Here is a 23,883-nt window from a genome sequence, read left to right on the forward strand (position 1 = left end):
ATATTACCTCACCCACCTTCTCTCTAGACCATCCCTGACAGGTGTTTGTCCAACATGTTCTTAAAAACCTGCAGTGAAGAAGATTCCACAACCTCCCCTGGAAGCTTGTTCCAAAGCTTAATTACCATTATAGTAAGAAAGTTTTTCTAGTATCTAATCTAAACCTCCCTTGCTGCAGATTAAGCCCATTGCTTCTTGTCCCGCCTTCAGCAAACAGTGAACAATTGATCACTGTTCTCTTTATAGCAGCCCTTAACATAGCTGAAGACTATCAAGTCCCCCACTCATTCTTCTTTTCTCCAGACTAGACATTCTGGTTTTTTAAAACATTTCCTCATAGGGCTGGATTTCTAAACCTTTTATCACTTTCGGTTGCTCTCCTCTGGACTCTCTCCAGTTTGTCCACATCCTCCCTAAAGTGTGATGCTCAGAACTGGACAGTTCTCCAGCTGAAGCCTCACCAGTGCCGAGTAAAGCTGAACTGTTATCTCCCATGTCTTACATACAACACTTCTGTTAATGCACCCTGGAATATTAGCCTTTTTTGCAGCTGCATCACGTTGATGACTCACATTCAATTTGAGATCCACTACAAGCCGCGGTGTCTCTTTCAGCAGTACTACCACATAGACAGTTAGTCCTCATTTTGTTATTATGCATTTGATTTTTCCTTCTTACGTGTAGTACTTTGCACTTGGTCTGAATTCAACAAAATGAAATTCAGCGAAGACAACTCTCCAATTTGTCAAGCTAATTTTGAATTCTAATCCTGGCCTCCAAAGTGCTTTCAGCCCCTCTCAGCTTGGAGTCATCTGCAAATTTTATAAGCATGCCCTCTACTCCATTATCCAAATCATTAATGCTGGACCCAGGACTGACCCCTGCAGGACCCCCACTAGATATGCACTCCCCGTTTGATACCTTTATGGTCTTTCAACCACTTCTGCACCCACACTATAGTAATTCTTTCTAGACCACATTTTCCTAGTTTGCTTATGAGAATGGGAAACCAAGATATATGTCTACTTTTTCTCCTCTATCCCCCAGGCCAGTAACTCTGTCAAAGAGGGAAATTAGGTTGGTTTGGCATGATTTATTCTTGAAAAATCCATGCTGGCTATTCCTTCTAACTCCATTATCCCCTAGGTTCTTACAAATTGATTAATAGTTTGTTCCAGTATCTGTCCAGGTATTGAACTTAGGCTGACCGGTCTACGATTCCCCAGGTTCTCTTAGTTCCCCTTTTTTAAAGACAGGTTCTATGTTTGCCCTTCTCTAGTCCTCTGGGACCTCATCTGTCCTCCAGGAGTTCTCAAAAATAATTGCTAATGGTTCCAAGATGGCTTCAGCTAGTTCCTGAAGTACCCTAGAATTGATTTCACCAGGACCTGTTTACTTTAATACATTTAACTTATCTCAATATTTTTAACCTGTTCTTTCCCTATGTTAGCTTGCATTCCTTCCCCGTTGTTGTTAATATTTATTGAGTATCTGGTCACCATTAATCTTTTCAGATAAGACTGAAGCAAAATAGACATTAAATGCCTCAGCCTTCTTGATGTCATCAGTTATTAGCTCTCCTTCCCCTAAGTTAATGGCCCTTATTCTGTAGCTCTCACTCCTTCTTTTCCTTAGAATCATGAAATCTGTCATTTCATGATCACTTTCACCCAAATTATCTTCTACCTTCAGATTCACTACCAATTCCTTCCTCGAATCGAGTCTAAAATGGCTGTCTCCCTGGGGACTTCCTCCATTTTCAGAAACAAAAAGTTGTCCCAAATACATTCCAATAAGTTATTGGAAATTTTGTGTTTTGTGGTATTATTTTTTTCCAACAGATGTCTGGGTAGTTAAAGTTCTCCATTACCACCAGGTCTTGTGTTTTGGATATTTCTGTTATTTGTTCTAGAAATTCCTCATCCACTTCCTTGTCTTCCTGATTTGATGGTCTGTAGTAGACCCCTACCATGTGGTCATCCCTATATTTTTTTAAGCTCTTATCTTTACCTAGAGACTTTTAATTGGTTTGCCTCCCACCTCCTTCTAGACCTCAGAACAAATGCAGATATTTTGATGTATAATGCAACACCTCCTTCCTTTCTCATTGCCTGTGCTTCCTGATCAAGCTCTACCGCTCTATACCAATCTTCCAGTCATGAGACTTATCCCACCACGTTTTGTGATGCCAATTAACTCACAGTTTAGCATATGTACTAAAACTTCCAGTTCTTCCTGTTTATTCCCCATACTATTTGCATTTTTGCACAGATAGCCAAGATGTTGAGCAGATTCCACCCCTGATTTTCCTCTTATTGCTCCTAGGATCCTATTGTAATCTTCCAGGCTACCCGCAACATCTAGCTCTCTCTTCAAGTTTTCTTTTTTATGCTTACCTGTGGGCTTTTTCTGTATCACTGTGGGCCAGGAATTGTATGGATGGGAGCGAGAGGTTCCCATGGTTCCTCCAGGAACTAAAAACTGGTGATGGGAGGCTGATTAAGGCTGATAGGTGCAACTGTACATAACTGCAGAGAACCACCATGCTCTGGGATAGTTTGTATGGACTGGTTGAAAGGGGGGTTTCCAGAGGCCAACAGACAAAGGAAGGGCTTTGGGTATAATAAGGCTGAGTTTAAACTGGCACAACAGGACCTTATTGTTGATTCAGAAAACAGACAGGAGCTTTTGTCTGGGGGGAGGGGGGCACATCTTGCACTTAGGGCGGAAGAATCACATGCACTGTTACAGACTAGGGAATGAATGGCTAGGCAGCAGTTCTGCAGACCTAGGGGTTACAGTGGACGAGAAGCTGGATATGAGTCAACAGTGTGCCCTTGTTGCCAAGAAGGCTAACAACATTTTGGGCTGTATAAGTAGGGGCATTGCCAGCAGATCGAGGGACGTGATCATTCCCCTCTATTTGACATGGGTGAGGCCTCATCTGGAGTACTGGGTCCAGTTTTGGGCCCCCCACTACAAGAAAGATGTGGAAAAATTGAAAAGAGTCCAGCAGGGGGCAACAAAAATGATTAGGGGGCTGGAGCACATGACTTATAAGGAGAGGCTGAGGGAACTGGGATCATTTAGCCTGGAGAAGAATGAGGAGGGATTTGATAGCTGCTTTCAACTACCTGAAAGGGGGTTCGATGGATCTAGGCTGTTCTCAGTGGTACCAGATGACAGAACAAGGAGCAATGGTCTCAAGTTGCAGTGGGGGAGGTCTAGGTTGGATATTAGGAAAAACTTTTTCACTAGGAGGGTGGTGAAGCACTGGAATAGGTTACCTAAGGAGGTGGTAGAATCTCCTTCCTTGGAGGTTTTTAGGGTCAGGCTTGACAAAGCCCTGGCTAGGATGATTTAGTTGGGGATTGGTCCTGCTTTGAGCAGGGGGTTGACTAGATGACCTCCTGAGGTCCCTTCCAACCCTGATATTCTATGATTCTATCTTCTTGCAGAAGGATTGGAAGGACTTTGGCTTGCTAGAGCCCAATAAATGGAGCGATGAGCTCTGGTGAGATTTTAGCATGTGGTCAGGAACTTTTGGGCTTTTTTATCTGTTTTCTCTGCAATTCTTTCTCCCTCAGAATAAATGTATTTGGTTTTGTGAAGGCTGGCTATTAACTGGTATACACTGTTGTAGCCCCTGGGGAAAGATTAATCACGGGCGCTGGATACTGGTCAGCACTACTGCTGGGAAAAACACACAGAAGTGCAGACCGACTTCAAGTCTAAACCCCCAGATATGGAGGAAGAGAGACTGGATCTCTGCCCGAGAGAGGTAATAGCTGGGAAGCCTGAAACCTTTAAGACCCAAGAGGCAGAGGTCTGGGGTTAACCCTGAAACTGTGACAAGATGATCTGGTGGTTAAAGCTGTGGTCTGGGACTCAAGAGATGTGGGTTCAATTCAGGGCTTTGGAGCTGTGCTCCGGTTCCGCCCCAGCTCCAGGCAAAAACCTGCAGCTCCACTGCTCCAGAGCTGCTCCGCGCTCCAGCTCCGGGATCCGCTCAAAGCCCTGGTTCAATTACCAGCTCTGCCTAAGAACACCTGTGCAGATAGGGGCAAGTCAAAGGGCCCATTCTCCCTGCCTTGCACCTTGCGTTATTTATATCCATGCAAAGTGGATATAAAATGCTACCAACCCAGAATGGTAGTATCACACACCCCCTTTACCCACTGACAAGCTACAGTTGAGTGGAAAATCAGGCCTTTAATGTCTGTCTCTTAATAAATAATATTTCCTTTCTCCCTTCCTTTGTTTACAGTGTAAGTGCTATATTCATGGACTATTTCCTATGTGCAGGCGCAGTGCCTGGCAAAACAGGGCCCCAATCTGGACTGAGGTGCTATTAAAATACAAACAACAAATTCACCGGTCGTCCTTCCCATTAATAATCTAGATGCTTTTAAATTTTTCCTTTTAATGCAAAAGAAAATTTTTTTTTAAATAAAATAACCACACACCACCTCCTCCCCCCACTCCGGGTCTATTTCTGTTGTTACTGTTTTGCTTAATATATTTCAACCAAGCAGATTTCCCCCAGCCCTCCCAATTCCCCACAATTCAACAGTTGAACTAAAAATAGATTCCCTCCTTGCCTTCCTCGCCCCACAAAGAAACAAAAGAGCCCCCCCCACTAAAGAAGTGGCTGGGGGGGAATGCTGAGGCAGTCACAACGCTAAAATAATATGCCTGTTCTAATCCTGCAAATAGATTAAGGGGAAATAAGAAAATAACTCACACACCAACATGTAGCAACTAGCAAGTACAGTTTCCAGCGTGCAGCATAAACAGATGGGGCTCCTGCCCCGTGGAGTCCAGCTCTCCCAGGAAGCAACAGCACAACACACGCTTTATATATCCAGGAGGTCAGCGCTATGCTAAAGGGAGGGCTGTGTTTTTACCAGTGCATTGATTCTTCTCCTTTATGCACCAGGCTGAAGCGAGCAGTGTCTTGTAACAGTGTCCTGTGGCAAAGAAACTTACAAGGCCTGGGAGGGAGAAGACCAGGAAGGGAAGAAGCAGGATTTGGGTGACAGAACCCAAAAGCAGCTTAAGCACTTTAGCAGCCAGCAGATCTGGAAAGGGGAAGGGAGAGCAAAGCAAAAAACAAAACAAAACAAAACAAAAAAAACCACAGGGTGTGGGAAAGGGGACAATGAACACTACAGTCAGGGTTGCTGCTTCCTTGCCAAAAGCAAAATACCAGCATAGTTGATAATGAGGAGTTGGACAGAATTCTCTTCCCTGGGAAAAAATAAAAATGAGGTACCTGTTTCCCCCAAAGCAATAATCAACCCCTTCCAGCAGTAAGATCAGTGCTCCAGTGACTGGCCAGAGAGTCTCTCTCAAATAAAATAGTCCTAGCAATGACCAGGCCTGGGCACAAACAAGAATATGGACTGTATCACTGTGCACGCTCAGGAAGGAGAGGTGCTCTCCTCTTCCGGTCTGCAGAATCACTCCTCCTTCCTCCCTGCAGAAATGGTTGATTTTGTCCATCACTCCACAGAGATGGAGCCTTTTCTTGGGCCTCTCCGTGTTTCTCCAGCTTTTTCCGTTTTTGGACTGTAAAAATGAAAAAGATCCACGGCAATGAACAGGATGACTGTCAAAATAAAAAAGGTTTACCAAAAAAAACAAAAAAAGCCCCAACAACCCATCCCACCAATGAGATTTGCCTTCCTTGCTAATCCTCCAAGACAACAATCTCTACATTGTGCACCTGGTGCTGATGGTCCTCAACCTCTGCCATCACTTTCTCCTCTGTCCTCAGCTCAGTTTCCAGAATCACAGCTTTGCCCTCTGATTCCTCAGTCTCTGCTTCAGGATCTGGTGCTGGGTCTATCTCTATGATGGTCTGTCCATCTTCTGAGGTGCCCTCAACAGCTTGGATGGTAGAGGTCAGGCCAGACTCCATGGCCACCAGTTCCACAGGGTTCACCACTGTGGCCACGTTAGCCAGGCCACCGCTGTCCTGCATAGCAGCTGAGCTCAGCAGGGCCAAGCTCGAGGACGGATGAAGGGTTACAGTGTCAGATGAACTGGACTTGGAGGAAGACACCACGGTGGCATATCGGAAGAGCTGTGAGGATGGCAAGGTGTGAAGAGTCACTGGGCTGGATCCCTGGCTGATGGTTGCCACCGGAATGTTGCCCACTGAGAATTGCTGTCCCATAGGGGCAATGGCAATGGGTGAGATGACTGTGAACTGAGGCTGCTGGACGGGGGTGGAGGGACTCAAGACTGTGGCTGAGGCCGGGCGCTGCAGACGAGGTCTCTTAGGGGGTTTTGGAGCACTGACCGGCATCAGCACTACGTTCTGGATCGTCTGAGACTTTATCTTCTGATCCCTGGCGAGCTTCTTCTGCTCCTCCAGCTGGCGTTCCAGGTCTGCAAGAAGAATTACAATGCAGCATATTCAGATAAATCTTGAGTCACTGAAAACAGAGGGAGATACTAAAAGGGACTCCACAGAATCAGCAACAGCTGGTGCCACATATTATTTATTTTGCAGCGAGGCATCTCAGATGTCCAATCAGGTGTTTCTCCTCAATCCACTTCGGACAAAACTTTGTTCAAGACCAGGGCCGGACTGACTATGGCCCTGCAGCTTCAGCAACCATTCACACCTGTGCAGAGTGAAGGCAGAACACTCCCTTTCTGATCTGGTAGCTTTTTACACCCACACTGCATTTGTGTAAATGGCTGCACAAGGTGCAATGCAATGGAGAATTAAGGACCAAGGTCCTTGGGATTCCCCTTGTCTCCTCATTCTGGAGTGGTTATCTACCTCTACTTATCTGCTCACAGCCTTGTTTTCACTGCCGAGAAGATGGGTGCCATTGCTGCACATGCCTGTTCCAGCTAGGAGAGACCGCGGCAGCGAGTGCCATCTCCTGAGCTCAGTTGGGTGCCATCTCAGGATGGATGGCATTCATGAGCTGTCGCAGGGACTGGGAGTCCCAAGGCCACTCCTGAAGCTGGGTCTCCAGCACAAACAGATCTCAGATAAGGATCTTTGGGGGATATAACTGAAAATAAGAAGAGGAAGCATCAGCCATAGTGGAGCAGATCAGAAGTCCAGCAAGGCCAGTATCCTTCCCTCAGCAGAGGGCATACCTAATATTAAACACTCCCTAACACCCTGGCCAACGGTTCATTGCTACACAAGGGACTTTGGGGGATTCCTACCTGATCCCTAGAATGGATGGAGATTCAAGTGCACGTGTTTCATGATCTAGAATGTCAATAATTTGCAGTGAAACGGGATAACACACCAGTTGCGTGCTGGTGTATGGAAAAAAAAGACAAATTTAGGTTTTAAATAAAGGGAGCAACATATTGCTTTGCATTTCTTCAATGTGAAATAGGAAAACACACGAGTCACATCAGCTCTAGAGAGCTGTGATGGGACACCAGGTTTCACTAACAAAGAATTTCCCAGGCATTGACCATACCTGCTAAAGTATAAAGAAACTGCTCTTCTCCCTGCTCCGTTTGGCTTTTCCTGTTGTCCAAAACTTTCTTGACTGTGTCCATCAAGCCAAAAGTGTGGGCCACATTATTCAGGACTGCAGCATCTGCAAGGAAACCCCACATGTGTGAGTGCTTAAAATTCCTTAGACAGCCTGAGCTTCCAGTCAAGGAGCCAGACAGGTGAGATTGATTTATTTATGCCTAAAATCCTTTAGTGCTGTCTGTTAAAAATTCTTAATTTTTCCAGAGTGCAATTCCAGGAGTGCTGGCTGGGGAGGGCATTCTCATCCCCGTGGACATCCAATGATGGAAAAACTCTGTTCGTACCAAAATAAATAAAACAAAGACCCAGTGCTCAAGCAGCTCCGAATAGCTGCAAATTAAAGCATCATCTGTATATGCAAATATGCTGTTAGACTACCCCCTACAATTTTTCTGCCCATAATGTTCGCAGTGTCATTAGTGCTTCAGCAATAATGAAGGTTGCACAAGTTTTTCCATTACATACAACTTTCTGAAACTGTCATCCATCTGCCCAAAGGCGAATGAAAAAGACTAAAACAAAATATGGGTTTAAGTAAAAAGAGGATTTGACGCCAGGAGAGGATTTTGTGAGTAGGAAAGGGCCAATTTTCCCTTCCCGTCTCTGACCATAGCCACTTTTTCAGTAATCCTTTAATATCAACACGGAGGCTGCTGGCCTCCCACCCACCTGTGATCTGGAAGGGAGACTGGCCGAGCCTCTGCTGGACACCTTTCAGCACCTCTTCTATCTCTTTCTGGATGTTGCAGACGACCTCTTCCATCAGCCCCACGTCGGCTATTCCTTTCCAGAACATCAGCGTGTCCTCTGGCACAGGAAGAGACAGGAGGGAGAAGAATTCGACACGTACAAGCATTTGGCATTTTCCCGCAAGGCTACATTAAAACCGTTCCAAGAGCAGCGCGCTGTCATGCAGCAGTAACTTTGGAAGTCGGCTTCTAATCTGGCCATCAGGGCGGACATGACATGCAAAAAACAGAAACAAACAAACAAAAAATGGATCTGGGAAGTAAACATCACTAGTGAGGACTTTCATACAGCTTACGACTTTAAGAGCAGCACTTCACTACCTCTGCCTGTCTGCACAAGATACAGAGTCTATGGTCTTCACCTGCTGGCCTGGGGAACTCTGCCTAAGCTTCTGGACAGGTATGAGGAGGGCCAGTGAAGCACCTGTAACAATAGTGCAGGGAGAAAGTGGATGGCTCAGAGAACTGGTAAGAAGCTATGGAGGGCTTTGCCTCTGGGTCAGTAGTCTGAATCCAGCCATGGCCAATAGCGACTGAATGTGAAGTTGTTCACTGGCCTGTGGAAAATGAGTGGGTGGCCTCTATCCAGTTTCTGTCTATTTCATAAAGAGTTACCATATCGTAACAGGCACTAACTGACCTGCTTGGTCATCTCAGCAGAGAGGCCAAGGACTGAATGGGCTTTAGAGACTGAACTCACCCTTACTTACAGTAGGGGGCACCATGTGTGTTTGCAGGGGAGAGGGGAAACTTGCACGACTGCTGCCTATGTCATACCTGTTCTGAGGACATTAGTCTCCCAGGCTGTATATCTGGAACCTTTCATCAGCCTTAAATTCACTCAGAAAATTTGGATGGTTGGCGGAGAATAGCCTAAAGATAGTATGAACTTACCCGAAATCTCCTCTGTGTCCTTCTTGATGCCCTCCTCAGTGGCCATGGTGACAGCAGCTGTCAGAGCAGAGTTCCATTCAATCCCTTCCTCCATGCTCTCCTCGGACAATGCAATTTGGGTGATGCTCCCTGCAAAAGGATCCAGAAACGGAGGCTTCAGCTCTCTCGACAGCATCAGGAATTTCATGCTCCAATCAGCAGTTTTACTTTCCACTCCCCCAGTATTTTTCACTCTCTGTCAGGCTATTTGTATCTATAAACCAAACTAGCAAAAAGCAGATGTTGTTTGTCATCAGTGGAACCATATCTATGAAATGCACTAGGGTTGGTGGATGGAAAGCTGCTCCCTGTCCAAACAGTTAAACAGAGACCCATCCTGGTGTAAAAGTAGCAGAAGGGATCAGAATAAAGGAGGAAACTTAAGGAGCAAATTGGTCAGTCATTCCCCTGCCTTGTCACATTGGGAACACAGGACTGTCCATATCGGATCAGAGCACTGGTCTATCCTGACTGGCATCATACCTCACACACTGGCTGTCACTTCGGACTTAGAGGAAAGTAACCTAACCAATTGTATCATAATGTACAAGGGGAGGAAATCTTCCTGACTTCTGCAAAAGATTGGCTTATGTCCCGAAGTATGAGATTTGATCAGCCTTATTTCAGCACTCATAGTTAAAATGCTATTGGTCATTCAAAGCCTCCACCCAGAGTAATTGCTTCGTTGACTTTCTAAACAACATTAAACTTGGAAGCACTTTTGTTTTTCATTTTTATTCTGAGTAGCAGCCTGAAATGGCAGCACCACTGCAGATGCCATGCATTACGTATGTAAATGGTACCAAACGCCAAGGTGTAGGGTTACCAACTACTGCATCTGGAAAACAGGACAAACTGGTAAGGCTGCAGGTGGAAATACGTTGCCAGAAGTAGAAGTGGGAGCCAGATCCCGGCTGGCTGGGGTTTTAATATTCCATTTGTTTATTTTTCAGAGTAAAAAAAGCCACCAGAAATCCAAAATACTCCCTTTCACATGACCGTCTACTAGGCCTGCAAATAGGACATGCGTCAGGAAAACCACTGCAAGCAGGTGTCTTTCAACTGTTTTTTCATGAGCTCTTTTGTGTTCCACACCCAAGTACTTTAGAACAGAGATTGCCAAGAGGTCAGTTACCAGCAGTTTTCCGTTGGGTCCCAAAGCACCACCAGTGAATTGCTGGCTGCTCGCCAGCCCATGTACAGTTCATTGCTAGATCCCACTGATCCCCACTTCCAGCCGATGCAACAGGAAGCTTCACCCCTCCCAGGAATCTTTTGAAACAGCTTGGGTGCAAGTAAAAAGTAATCTGAGATATGGGACTGCAAAATGAGAAAGTGGTGGTGCACTGCACTAGGACATTGCACACAGAAAACAAACAGAGACAACTGGACAGTCTCAGGGAACAGGAGGCAGGAGGGAAGTGCTACAGGGTAACACACGGCATTTCTAGCTGGCTTTGTACCCTACCATCAGCTGATGTGGGCGTCTGCACCACACTTGTCTGTTGCCCTGGCACCGGTGCTCTGGCACTGCTGATCAGGAGATCAAATTTGGTGCTTCGACAGGTGTTGGTGCAAACCTTGTCGTGCTGGTAGAAGTCGATTTGCCCAGAGTCCATCATCTTCCTGTGCACAGAATGGGGAGAGAACTATGCAATGAACTCAGCTTGGGGCAGAAAGAGGTCAGAGGGACAGCTATGACCGCATGGGGAGGAGGAAGAACAAGAAACCCGTGTGCCCTCATGACTCCCCCACAAGATCTTAACTGAAAAACAGTGCCCCTCATTGCTCCATTCTCCAACTTTGTATACACAGTTCTGGCCCTGTGACAGTACCCTTATACCCCATTAAATACCATACAACCCTACCTGTATATGTTCACCACATAATCTCTGGGATGTAAGGTGAAATCCTGGTGCCAGTGACAAAACTCCCATTGACTTCAAGTGGGGCCAGGATCTCACCCTAAAGGTCCTGCAAGCTGCGGGCCATCCATATTATAAGTGATTTGCTGTTCCATCCACTTTTTCTTGATAAGAGATTTGACAGGCACGTATTGAAGACACAGAGGCAGATGAAATGTCTGCACAGGATTCTATCGTTGCACTGAGGAAGTGCTGAAGCTGGCTACCATGGTGGACAGTCATACCTCAACATGATTCCTCCAAGGCGAATGGCTCTCTTCCAGTCCTTCAGGGTAGACTTGCCAGCCAAATGAACAAAGTGCTTAGGGCTGATCAACTGGTCATTAAACTAAAAAAAACAACAACAAAAAAGAATTCAGCCAGGCAGAAGACAGATCAACAAAGCCAGGAGGGAACGTTATTTTATGTTAGGACACTCCACAACCAGAAACCATTGGTCAGTTCTTCTAGCCCAATATCCTGTCTCTAGCAGTAGCTTCAGCTGAAGGAGACTGCCACCTCCCAATAATGTACTTAACCGGCAATGCAACAGTGGGTGGCTATTGGGAGCAGTTCCTTCCTGAACCCCTTCCTGGAGATCATTTTACACCCTGAAGCATGTGATTTGATACAAATGTAGAAGAAAATCCAGCACATTTACAGGGATGTTCTGACTTCTCAGCAGGTGGCCCAAACAGATCAAGCCCAAAGCACTTTCCCGAGCACTTTTCAATGCTGCCTTAAAGGTAGTTTTACAGTCCATGAACAATATTCCTACCATAAACAGGTGCAATTACTTTTAAAGCCGGTGGTAGTTGCTCCCATTTACTCATAGATTCACAGATTCTATGGCCAGAATGGACCAGTGTGATCATCCAGTTTGACTTCCTGTCTAATGCTGGCCACGTAACTTCCCCAAAATAATTCCTAGAGCAGAGCTTTTAGAAAAACATCCAATCTTGATTTTAAAAAAATTGACAGTGATGAAGAATCCACCATGACCTTTGGTAAATTGCTCCAATGGCTAATTACCCTCGCTATTAAACATTTACACCTTATTTCCACTATGAATTTGTCTAGCTTCAACTTCCAGCCATTGGATCATGTTAGACCTTCCTCTGCGAGACTGAACAACATAACCTTTCATACCAAAATCAGAGAACTCAGATGCGCTGACATACACCTTGGGCTAACTCACTGGCTTTTCTGGGTTGCATGCAACAAAGAATTCGGTTTGGCATATGCTGTATGGTAATAAGGCCTGTCCTTGCTCCCACTGAAGTCACTGAACGTGCTACCATTGAATTCAATGACACAGCATTAGGTTAATAACTAACAATATATTTGAGAGAAGAACCACAACCAAAGCTCCATAAACAAACTTCAGATGCAGATATAGGTTTAGATCTGAGTTTGCAGCAGAAATCTCAATCTGTAGTGGCCTGTATCAGAACAACAAACCTAAACACCTGGAACTTTGGAAAAGTTTGCACCCCAAGTTCAAGAACATTTAGATTTGGATCTACCTGTAATAAAGATCCAAACCAACCTGGATCTGGATTCAGAGTCTGGAATCAGAGGACTTGCCTCTCTTTAAAATTAAGGTATCTATTCAACATGCAAATTAAAATACTAAAATGGTCAGTGTAAATAAAACCTGATTTAATCGTTTGTTTGACTTTTAGCCCATCTTCTGACCTGCTTCCATTAATTCCTTCATCCTCCTAGTTATAAAGTGATGAGTGCTTTAAAAGGAATGTTTAAAAAAATTACCCTTTTGGCCACCCTTAAATCATACTTCTAATCCTTTAACTCCCTTAATTAAATACATGGCAGTTTAAAGTGATGCACACATCTTATATACACTAGGCTGAATTAGCTCTATGTGTCAAATGACACTGCACCATCTGTGTGGCGTGAGCATTTTGCTTGGGAAATACCCTCAACTTTACCTCGCACCAATAATTTAGACATGCCCTCCTAAAAGCCAAGCAGTAAAACATTGAAGCCACAAAGTGCACATCAGCTGCAGGAACCAAGAAGCTCTGCACTCAGCGTTTCTGGCCTGCAGGATTTGCGTGAACATACAGATGCGCACACTGGCATTAACCTCAATAGCTTATCACATTGCCAGCTGGGGGACCCGACAGCAGGTTCCCTTTCCCCAGCCAGCATGTCAGGAATGGAATGCTTGCGGGGGGCCTGCACTACTTCAGGAATATTCCCCAATGATAGGTGTGACCCTAAGAACCCTTCAAAGCCAAGCGGCAAAGGGTCCACTGTTGTGTAACAGCAACTCCTATCAGACCCGACAACCTTACTATACCTAACACACGGCTGTCATAGTATGTATCCCAAAAGGGTCATGGAGGTGTCTAATAAAAGCTTATAACATACTGAGCCTCATACTGTGAGATGTATGTACTGATCATATTTAAGGAGTTGTGTATATGTACCTAAAATACATTTTAGAGCCTTTGTCCCAGGCAGTGTTGACACACAGGTTTTGCCAGACAAAAGGGTGTGTATTCACCTATCTGCCTAGGTTCATATGTAGATTAAGCCAAGACAATGGATGCATGTTTTGCACATGGATAAGGATATGAAGGCAACTTGGAGCCAGTACACCAGGAAAGGAACCACAGAGGTCGTCCTGATTCCGGAGCAAAAAAACAATGAATTTTGGGAAATATAAGGAGAGGCAAAAAAGCATTTTGTTATCCAATCACTAAGGAAAACCCCTGGCAGAGAGCGCTTCATGAATATTTGCATCCTGGTTTGTCTTAAATTAGCTAGCGCTGCAAAAGACTGACCCATTGGGGGGAAATCGACTTGATTATATAGAAAAGGGAACCATTAACAAGAGTAGACCCAGACTGCGTTTTATTATTTTGTTTTATATGTTATTAGTTCTGTTTCGATTATCCTTACTCACTGTCTCCTAAATCTCAGCCTTTGATTACACACTGACTTTTTTCTCTATAAATATATCTCAGTGCTGTGATGTTATATTGGAGCTGATCCGCAGCTGACTCAAACTGATGTGAGCCCTGTTCCTCTGGGGCCATATTACCTGGTATTTTCTGTGAGTATCCATAGGCAGGGGCTGTATACTACAGGACATGGTTTCAGAGGGGCTCAGATACACCTATTGTTAACCTGCAAGGCAAAGTGAAGGCTGGCAGAGCCTGAGGAGATTGTTTGGGCGGCTAACAGACTCTTGGAGCTGATGCCCACTTAAGCACCAGCAAGTCTCTCTCACACACACAGTCCTGCGCACCCCTAGAAACCATCACAACATGGCTCTAAGGGAATGTGATGGAAGAAAAGAAAGAAAAAGCAGGACTTTAAACAGGGATCAATAGCGACTCAGAAAGAAAATGGGGCTGAGAACCCTCCACCCTGAGATTCTCCCTGAAAATCTGCTCATAGTCTTGCCTCTGACAGAGACAAAAACAACCCCCATGTTTGTGGCCCTGCATGCTGCCTAAGCAAATTTAACAAACTCCAGTGTGGAGAGCCAGATGAAATTGAGAGAGAAAGAGAGAGAAAAAAAATACCCTGGAAGAAAGAAGATGACCTGCCACAGTCTCAGCTTCAGAGAGGGGATCTGCAAAGGCAATCGGGCTACTCTATAGCAAACAAGCAGCAAAGAATCCTGTGGCACCTTATAGACTAACAGACGTTTTGGAGCATGAGCTTTCGTGGCTGAATACCCACTTCCTCAGATGCATGTAATGGAAATATCCAGGGGCAGGTATATATATGTGTGCTAGCAAGCAAGCTAGAGATAACGAGGTCAGTTCAGTCAGGGAGGATGAGGCCCTGTTCTAGCAGTTGAGGTGTGAAAAACAAGAGAGGAGAAACTGGTTCTGTAATTGGCAAGCCATTCACAGTCTTTGTTCAATCCTGAGCTGATGGTGTCAAATTTGCAGATGAACTGAAGCTCAGCAGTTTCTCCTTGAAGTCTGGTCCTGAAGTTTTTTTTGCTGCAGGATGGCCACCTTAAGGTCTGCTATAGTGTGGCCAGGGAGGTTGAAGTGCTCTCCTACAGGTTTTTGTATATTGCCATTCCTAATGTCTGATTTGTGTCCATTTATCCTTTTCCGTAGAGACTGTCCAGTTTGGCCGATGTACATAGCAGAGGGGCATTGCTGGCATATGATGGCGTATATTACATTGGTGGATGTGCAGGTGAATGAACCAGTGATGGTGTGGCTGATCTGGTTAGGTCCTGTGATGGTGTCGCTGGTGTAGATATGTGGGCAGAGTTGGCATCGAGGTTTGTTGCATGGATTGGTTCCTGAGCGAGAGTTATTATGGTGTGGTGTGCAGTTACTGGTGAGAATATGTTTCAGGTTGGCAGGTTGTCTGTGGGCAAGGATTGGCCTGCCACCCAAGGCCTGTGAAAGTGTGGGATCATTGTCCAGGATGGGTTGTAGATCCTTGATGATGCGTTGGAGGGGTTTTAGCTGGGGGCTGTATGTGATGGCCAGTGGAGTCCTGTTGGTTTCTCTCTTGGGTTTGTCTTGCAGTAGGAGGCTTCTGGGTACACGTCTGGCTCTGTTGATCTGTTTCCTTATTTCCTCATGCGGGTATTGTAGTTTTGAGAATGCTTGGTGGAGATTTTGTAGGTGTTGGTCTCTGTCTGAGGGGTTAGAGCAGATGCGGTTGTACCTCAGTGCTTGGCTATAGACAATGGATCGTGTGATGTGCCCGGGATGGAAGCTGGAGGCATGAAGGTAGGCATAGCGGTCGGTGGGTTTTCGATATAGGGTGGTGTTAATGTGACCATCACTTATTTGCACCGTGGTGTCAAGAAAGTGGACCTCCCGTGTAGATTGGTCCAGGCTGAGGTTGATGGTGGGGTGGAAGCTGTTGAAATCATGGTGGAATTTTTCCAGAGTCTCCTTCCCATGGGTCCAGATGATGAAGATGCCAACCTGAAACATATTCTCACCAGTAACTGCACACCACACCATAATAACTCTCGCTCAGGAACCAATCCATGCAACAAACCTCAATGCCAACTCTGCCCATATATCTACACCAGCGACACCATCACAGGACCTAACCAGATCAGCCACACCATCACTGGTTCATTCACCTGCACATCCACCAATGTAATATACGCCATCATATGCCAGCAATGCCCCTCTGCTATGTACATCGGCCAAACTGGACAGTCTCTACGGAAAAGGATAAATGGACACAAATCAGACATTAGGAATGGCAATATACAAAAACCTGTAGGAGAGCACTTCAACCTCCCTGGCCACACTATAGCAGACCTTAAGGTGGCCATCCTGCAGCAAAAAAACTTCAGGACCAGACTTCAAAAAGAGAAACTGCTGAGCTTCAGTTCATCTGCAAATTTGACACCATCAGCTCAGGATTGAACAAAGACTGTGAATGGCTTGCCAATTACAGAACCAGTTTCTCCTCTCTTGGTTTTCACACCTCAACTGCTAGAACAGGGCCTCATCCTCCCTGACTGAACTGACCTCGTTATCTCTAGCTTGCTTGCTAGCACACATATATATACCTGCCCCTGGATATTTCCATTACATGCATCTGAGGAAGTGGGTATTCACCCACGAAAGCTCATGCTCCAAAACGTCTGTTAGTCTATAAGGTGCCACAGGATTCTTTGCTGCTTTTACAGATCCAGACTAACACAGCTACCCTCTGATACTATAGCAAACAAGTTACCTTGACACACTTGACGTTAATTCCTGGACAGACAAACTTCTTCCAGAGGAGAATGGCTTTGCTCTCCCCACAGGTGATGGGGTAGGCAATCTCAATTTCCTCGTTGGTTTCAATGGTGCTGGGGTCTGCAGGCAGAAGCACGGATAACATGAGATTTTCATTATTGGGAGCTCAAACCACAAAGGCAGAAGTGTGAACGTCCAGTTTTGTCAGTAGGACACTTCCTAATTCAGCAATACACCTCTTATCCTTCCCAGCCCCATAAAGCCATTGCAGCTAAAGGGTCAATTTTCCTGCAGCAGGTGACTTCCTTCTAAATGGCAACACCCAATATCTATGTTTTTCTTTAGCAGAATCTTTTTGAAGCGATCACCAATGCTAGCAAAATGCATCCAACGCAAGCACTAAGAAAGGGCACTAAGGGTCAATAAGCAGAACCACATCCTGTCATGTGGGAAATCTCAGTTTAAATTTAAGACATAGGAGAATGTTCTGCTCTAGTGTCTAAGCAGTGGATCTCTGTTCCAAAAGCTTGTTCTGTGCAGGTGCTGATCTTCTACTAACGTCAATGGGAGATCCACACACAGAGAAGGGGCAGAATACTAGAGTCAAGATCCACTGTGTGATTCTTAGAGAACTTCCCCCAGGCTCTTGCTCCGTGGCCTGGCAGGGAGCACTGCAGAGCCAGCATGCTCAGCTCATTCTATGTAACCCAAACCCATAACCTGTATCAATGAATACAAAGCAAGAAGCCAGCTGTTTGACAGGGACTGGCGTGGATGCGCAAACAGTTCCTGCTGGATTCCCTGCTCGCACAAACACTGTACAACTGCCGTTCTGGTACACAGACACTAGCACTTGTGTATCAAGAAGGCCTCCAAGGTGAATTCCTGGCTCCACTGAAACCAATGCAAGGTTTGCCATTGACTTCACTGGAGCCAGGATTTCACCCCCAGCATCTAGAGTCCTAGTGTCCTAGCACTGGTGATCCAGGTGGGAACACCCCAAGACAATGCACTCCACGTCCTGGAGAAACAAAATCCCCAACTGCCGATCCCAGTAGTGAGAGAATCCCAGTGTATTAAAGGTGTAAACCAAACTGTAAGTAATTCTGCAGGAGACATGTTTATGCCCACACCAAAGAGAAACTTACCAATCCCTTCTTCTAGTTTGTGTATGGTATGTGTTTCTACAGCCACCACAGCGGCACTGGTCTCAGAGCCCTCTTCGTAAATCCTGTTGTAAAAGTGTCCATCGATAAACAAACTATATAAATCACGGAAAAATTAAGATTCATAGCATAGGGTTAAAAACCTCATTTCATTTTTTGCTTACTTGTCCCTTAGGGACAAAATCTTTTGTTTTACAAACTTTTTTTTTTTTTTGGGGGGGGGGGGGCGCGGGAAAGGGAAAGAGGGGGAGGGGTTCAGCTATAAAAACTGAGTAATAGTCACCAGGGATTGAAACATGCATAGCTGTTACCAATGCTACGCTTCTCACCCCCACACTACTCCACCAGTAAAACTGTAAATTCTCTGCTTTACGTTTGTACTGCAAATTTGCCTACCACCTCAGATATACACGTGGCATTTTGCATCACTGTATATCCTCCTTGTGATCACAGACCGAAAGATTCAGTTGTCATGCCGACAGGCAAAGGGACAGAGTTATTTGTTTATAAATCTGCACTTTTCATATTATGAGTTTTATGCACGTAAAATCCCAGTTCATGTTGAACAAATGTGTTTCGCAATATATTTATTGATTAAAAGGCATGTAACTGGTGGAAGTCATCTACCCCTAGAAAAAGACTGCCAATGCAGGGTACCATAATACACTGCCAACATTTAGCACCCTGGCTTTATTATATTTCACAGTAGGGGATGCCAAAGCAGGAACAGATGTTTGTGTATGTCGATATAGTTACATTATCACATAGGTGATGGTTTCCATGTGATCAGCTGCACTTATCATGCCCCTTTGCCTGGCTCAACTGCATGCAGCTCATTAATCTATCTCCCCAGGCGTTGTTTTAACATTCATACCCCTGAGCAGCCATTAAAAAAAACCCAACGAACTACTAGGGAACGTGGAATTCCTCTGTCCTATAATTACACTGGCCCAAAGCTCAGATACCATAGTGGTGGGCCCAGTATGTGACCCCAAACAGAACAAACTAAAATAGAAGGAGCAGTATTTAGTCCTCGAACAATGACAAGTTTAAGGTCTAATATCTCATGACCCATTAGAGCTAGAAGCAAAAGTATTATAACTTTTTATTTTAAACACAACATAAATTAATCTGTGGAACTCATGGCTACAAGACATCCAATCTGAGAGCTGAGCAGGATTCAAAAAAGGATCAGACATCTATATATGGCTAATGAGAAAATCCAATTACACAGGATAGGATTACAAAATAAGGGATATAGACCATCATGATTCATGGCATAAACCAATCTCTGCTTCGGGTTAGGAAAAGGCTTTCCCTAAGGACAGGCTATTTGGGAATTGCACATTATGGAGATTTCTTGTACCTTCTGCTGAAATATTTGGTACTAACCATTGTTACACAGGATACTGGAGTAGATCTGACCACAAATCTGATCCAGTATGGCAATTCCTAACCATTGCAAAGGGGAGGGATTCTCAGCTTCACTCTGAGACACCCAGGGCTTGCTTCTAGCTTGGGAATTCCCAAGATATTGAATCTTAAAGTCACTACCTTATTATGGATGTGAACTACTTTAGGTCATTGTTAGAGGTTAACATTTTAATCAGTTATAATTCCTCTGATTCTGTTCTGCAAGCCTTAGAGGAAAAAAGTATAACCCTTTCAGAAGTACCCCTTGAAGAGCATGCTGAAAATGGACATGCCTTGGATCACATACATGAGATTAGCCACATTGCAAACATAGCCCCTTCCCACACCCGTGCACCCACATGCGTGTCAATATTCTAGAATAGGCAAAGCTACATGGATCACTCACCCTTGCTGCACTGGCTGTAGCTGTAGTATCACTTGGGTTTTGGTATCTTCCGGGTTCTCCCCTTCATTTCCTTCGCTTGGTACAACCACCACATCCCCCACAGGGACACTCACTTCGGCATTTGCCATTTCTCACATGCAGTCAAAGGGCTGGGTGGCCAGTGTGCTGTAGCAGACAAGCAGAGGCAGCTATTTACCCTGGTCTCGGGAAGAACAAGAATGCTCTACGGTGTCAAAATGGATGAGCAACTGTCGCCAGCAGTCCTGCCGCAGTTAACAACATGATATTGGACTAGTGGGAGCTGAGACGCTTACAGAAGAACGATTCTCAATCTCTGAGCAGGTGAAGGGGAGCACTAGTTGTTGATAAAACTCCATGCTGCAGAAGCAAACTGAAGTGCAACAGCTGCCATGAAAGAGAAGGGGATATTGGGCTTCTGATGATGGGCATATATAAGCCAGAGAGTGTACCTCTCAGCTTGCAGAGCAGGCAGTTGAGACCATATAGATCTGGTATCAGTGAAACACAAAAAACACGCAACTCCACAGTACGATATTCACAAACATTTTAACAGCAGACAGAATGCAGAGTGGAATTACCTGTACAGTGTAGTTTAAGAACTAAACACTGCAAAATCAGTGCCAGCCAGGTCAGTGTCATCACTAACCCACATGCTTGGCCTTGGCAGCAGACAAGAGTGTGCTGGGAGATGAGTTTCTAAGATGAGGCTAATTTCCTCCTTTCCTTAGTTGCAAGATTCCTAGCAGGCATTGTGATGCCATAATCTTTTATTGCCAGACAAATGCATCAGCCAGATCTTTCCCCGCTGCATGCAAGCACAAATGTAAGACCGTGATCTTAGCACCAAAGATGAGTTGAGGGGACTAAAGGTCTTCAGAGTGTTTTACTGAAAGCACCTTGAGTATTTGTTGTGCTTTGCTGGAATATTCTCTAGTGCTCACATGGAAAAATACACATGTAATTTTATTACCGGAGGAGTTAAATGCTCTTTTTTATTATCCTTGCCTAAAAAGCATGGAGATGGGATAACACGTTATGTAATTTGTTTGAAGTAAACCAGGCTCCAGTCCAAGATTGTTCTCCTTGGTTTTAAAACCCTCCACAGATTTGCACCAGTCTGTCTCAGAAACCATGTCTATTTCTCTACCTCATCTTGTCTAGCTGGCCTCCTCTCAGCTCTTCTCCAGTCTCACCGTCCTTGACATGAGAGCCTTTTCCTCTGCACCTCCTGCCATCTGGAATAGCCTCCATGTATGTGTACAGAGAGCCCAGGTTTACATTATTGGGTTGCTGGAGGCATTGTTCTCAGTGGCAGATCTCCAGCTGTGGCAGACCTTGCTAGATGAGATCAGGCTGAGTCTAAGCCTGATTCTGTTTAGGACCAAATGTAAGGCACAGCTTACCAAGAAAACCTTCGCTTATGCGCTGACCTAAAAAGAAGCACACAACCCTGCTTCAAACAGCTAGACTAGTTATCCTGGTTCAGATTTGCAGTGTGTTTTGGGACCAATCAGAACATGGCAGAGAAGTGACCCGGAAGGAAGCAAGGAATAGAAACACGATATGGCCAATGGACAAGTGGAACAGTAAGGTTGTAGCTGCATGGGATGCACAACTCAGAATTGCTCAAGGAGAATATGGCAGGATCTAGCTATCAAATCAGTTCTCCTTTGTTTTCAAGATTTCCTTGGCTTAGGTGGGTCTTGTCCGTGTCTAGAGGGAATAAGATCTGCAGTCTCTGTCAGAGGGAACTCTGGGAGCTTCATAACATATCAAAGCACCTAGTGTCAGATGTTACCAGGAAGATGAATCACTTGGGCTCAGACAAATCTGCTGTGAAGTCTCCTGAGATGGCTGAGTTCAGTTGCTTCTGGACTTGGCCTACGTACAACTGAACTGCATCTGCAGTCCCCATTCAGCACTGTAAATGCCCTAGGACTGGCAGAGTCCTATACCTGATATTTGTTCTCCCGCAACTTGTGTGCCTGAAACACAGGCAGATGTGGTCCCATGGGAACAATACAACTCTCTGTAGTTCACTTACTATACATCAGAGGCTGTATATTCTCGGGTCCAATGTTTAGTGGCATCTAGGGTTGGATTTATGAAACTCGGCACAACATTCCCTCATTAAGTGTTCACACATCCCACTGCAGTCAAGGTCACAGTATTAGAAAAGTCTCATCCTTCACCCCTCCATATGGAGGTGCACAAGCCCTAAAATATTCACCTTTCAGTAGTCAGGTGTTAGAGGGTGAGACCCCACACTCCTTTCATTTTTTGGCTGTTAAGATAACATGGTGCAAGATCCTTCACCTGTGCTGGGTAGGGAGGACATACTCACACTTTTTATCCCCAGTCAGGGTCCCAGAACATGAGATCAGTCACCTTCTCAGCATCAGGACAACACAGGACTCAACCCACCCAGCGAAACACCACTCATCCATCTGTAGTCAAGGTCATAAAGGTAACACCCATGTCTGGGATGAACAGAGCGCTGCATTCACCCACTATACACATACCTTTCACTCTCCAGTCTGGTGTAACCACCAGGGATTCAAAAGGCCCAACCCCCCCACCTTCCCCAAGGCCTCAATAATCTAAACACACAGGTGGTCTGAGGATACCCAGCCCCCTTCACACCTGCACAGCCAGTAGACAACAGGCACATGGCTGTCCCCAAAAACTACCTTCACACTGAAGATCAGATGGGGCAAGCCTCCACGGTAACAACCCCTAACCTGGCTGTCAGGAACTCAGAGAGCATGAGACCCTCCCTCCACCCCGTGTCCCCATCATCCCATAGGGACTGGAGAAAGTGGGATGCCACCTTCAGAGTCAGGTGTCCAAAAGGCCGAGCTGCACTGACCCCTAGTCAGCGGGAGGGTGGCGGGGGGGGGGGGGGCACTCTATGGCATGCTGGCTGGGAAGGAGAAGCAGAAGGTATTAGCCGGCCATACACAGCCCAGATTTCCTCTTCACCTTGTGTAGTAAGAGAGAGGGGGCAGGAGCTTTCTCAGGGCTGCCCCACCCACCCATCCCACAGCTAGTGGGGCAGGGCTCAGGCAGCACAAACTCCCTCCCCCCCATGTGGCCTTGGAGAAGTGAGTGGGGAGGGCACGTGCCAGAGGGCACCAGCTCCCCCCAGGTCAGAAAGGGTCAGAGGTCACCAGCCCTCTTCCCCTGAAAAGGTTGGGATGAGAGGGGTCAGAGGTCACCAACCCCCTTTACCGACGCGACTCCCCGCCCCACGGGGCGGTCGGGGCCCAGCGCCCCCCGCCCTCCTGCGCCCCCGCGCAGGGCCAGGGGCGGGGCTCCCCTGGGGAGGGGGTGTGGCCTCCCCTCCTCCCGCCCCTCGCTCCAGGCAGGCGGGCGGGCGCCGAGCGGACGCAGCCACTCAGCCCCCCTTCCCCCCCCGCGGCGGCGCGACGTCCCTCTCCCGGCGGCGGCACGTACGGCGGCGGCGCGCTCTGGGGCTTCCCCTCCCCCTGCGGCCGAACCCCCGCTCCCGCACTCCGCGTCCGGGCCTGGCCCCTCCCGGCTCCCGTAGCGCGGCGCCTGCCGTCCCTTACCGTCTCCGAACGGCCGAGTCAGAGGCTGGGGGAGGGGAGGAATGAGCATGCGCAGCAGGCGCGCTCGCGGCAGCACTCGGTCGCCAGCACTTCCGGCCGCCGCCTGCCTTAAAGGGGCCGCGGACCATTTACTCCTGTCTACTGCCTGCGCCGGCTGTGGTGCCGCCCCCCCTTCCTCGAAAGGCGCCGGGTCCCCGGGGTGCTGTCCCCTCCAGCTCGGGCCCTGTGCATAGTTCGGGGGGCAGCGCGGCCGGCCCCCTGGGCCGCCAGCTGGGACCCCTGCCTGGGGGGGGGCACCCTCACCCCACACCTTGCCCCAGGGTGATCACGTGGGAACCGTGCCGGGGGGGGGCACCTCCTGGGGGGCCACCCTCACCCCCCACCTTGCCCCAGGGCGATCACGTGGGACCCCTGCCTGGGGGGGGCCACCTCCTGGGGGGCCACCCTCACCCCACACCTTGCCCCAGGGTGATCACG

General features: G+C 46.6%; 1 protein-coding gene across 5 annotated transcripts; it reads right to left on the reverse strand.

Annotated features, from left to right (window-relative positions):
- Window positions 1–3,393: 3,393 nt before the first annotated feature.
- GMEB1 (glucocorticoid modulatory element binding protein 1) lies at window positions 3,394–23,500 on the reverse strand. 5 transcript variants are annotated; one of them, XM_030539028.1, is made up of 11 exons: window positions 23,407–23,500; window positions 19,814–19,978; window positions 17,977–18,059; window positions 16,824–16,948; window positions 11,357–11,460; window positions 10,676–10,833; window positions 9,169–9,297; window positions 8,195–8,332; window positions 7,464–7,586; window positions 5,729–6,396; window positions 3,394–5,571 (listed from the first exon to the last, which is right to left on the reverse strand). In XM_030539028.1, the coding sequence occupies exons 2-11, from the start codon at window positions 19,939–19,941 to the stop codon at window positions 4,879–4,881; spliced, it is 2,349 nt and encodes a 782-aa protein (XP_030394888.1). In that variant the 5' UTR covers window positions 19,942–19,978; window positions 23,407–23,500; the 3' UTR covers window positions 3,394–4,878. The 5 variants fall into 5 exon arrangements, with proteins under 5 accessions (XP_030394888.1, XP_030394886.1, XP_030394887.1 ...); XM_030539026.1 differs by having other exon boundaries at window positions 17,977–18,089; XM_030539027.1 differs by lacking the exon at window positions 23,407–23,500 and adding an exon at window positions 22,665–23,027 and having other exon boundaries at window positions 17,977–18,089.
- Window positions 23,501–23,883: the final 383 nt, after the last annotated feature.

Source organism: Gopherus evgoodei, chromosome 20, assembly GCF_007399415.2.
Source record: "Gopherus evgoodei ecotype Sinaloan lineage chromosome 20, rGopEvg1_v1.p, whole genome shotgun sequence".
NCBI lineage: Eukaryota > Metazoa > Chordata > Testudines > Testudinidae > Gopherus > Gopherus evgoodei.

What these genes read in the sequence shown, in the direction of transcription:
- GMEB1 (XM_030539026.1), bottom strand. Translation starts at nt 19,941, where the DNA reads ATGGCAAATGCCGAAGTGAGTGTCCCTGTGGGGGATGTGGTGGTTGTA. An exon ending in CAAACTAGAAGAAGGGATTG is followed by an intron (nt 16,949 to 17,976) that starts GTAAGTTTCTCT and finishes TTCTGCCTGCAG; the next exon opens with ACCCCAGCACCATTGAAACC. An exon ending in GGACACAGAGGAGATTTCGG is followed by an intron (nt 8,333 to 9,168) that starts GTAAGTTCATAC and finishes TTCCTGTGCCAG; the next exon opens with AGGACACGCTGATGTTCTGG.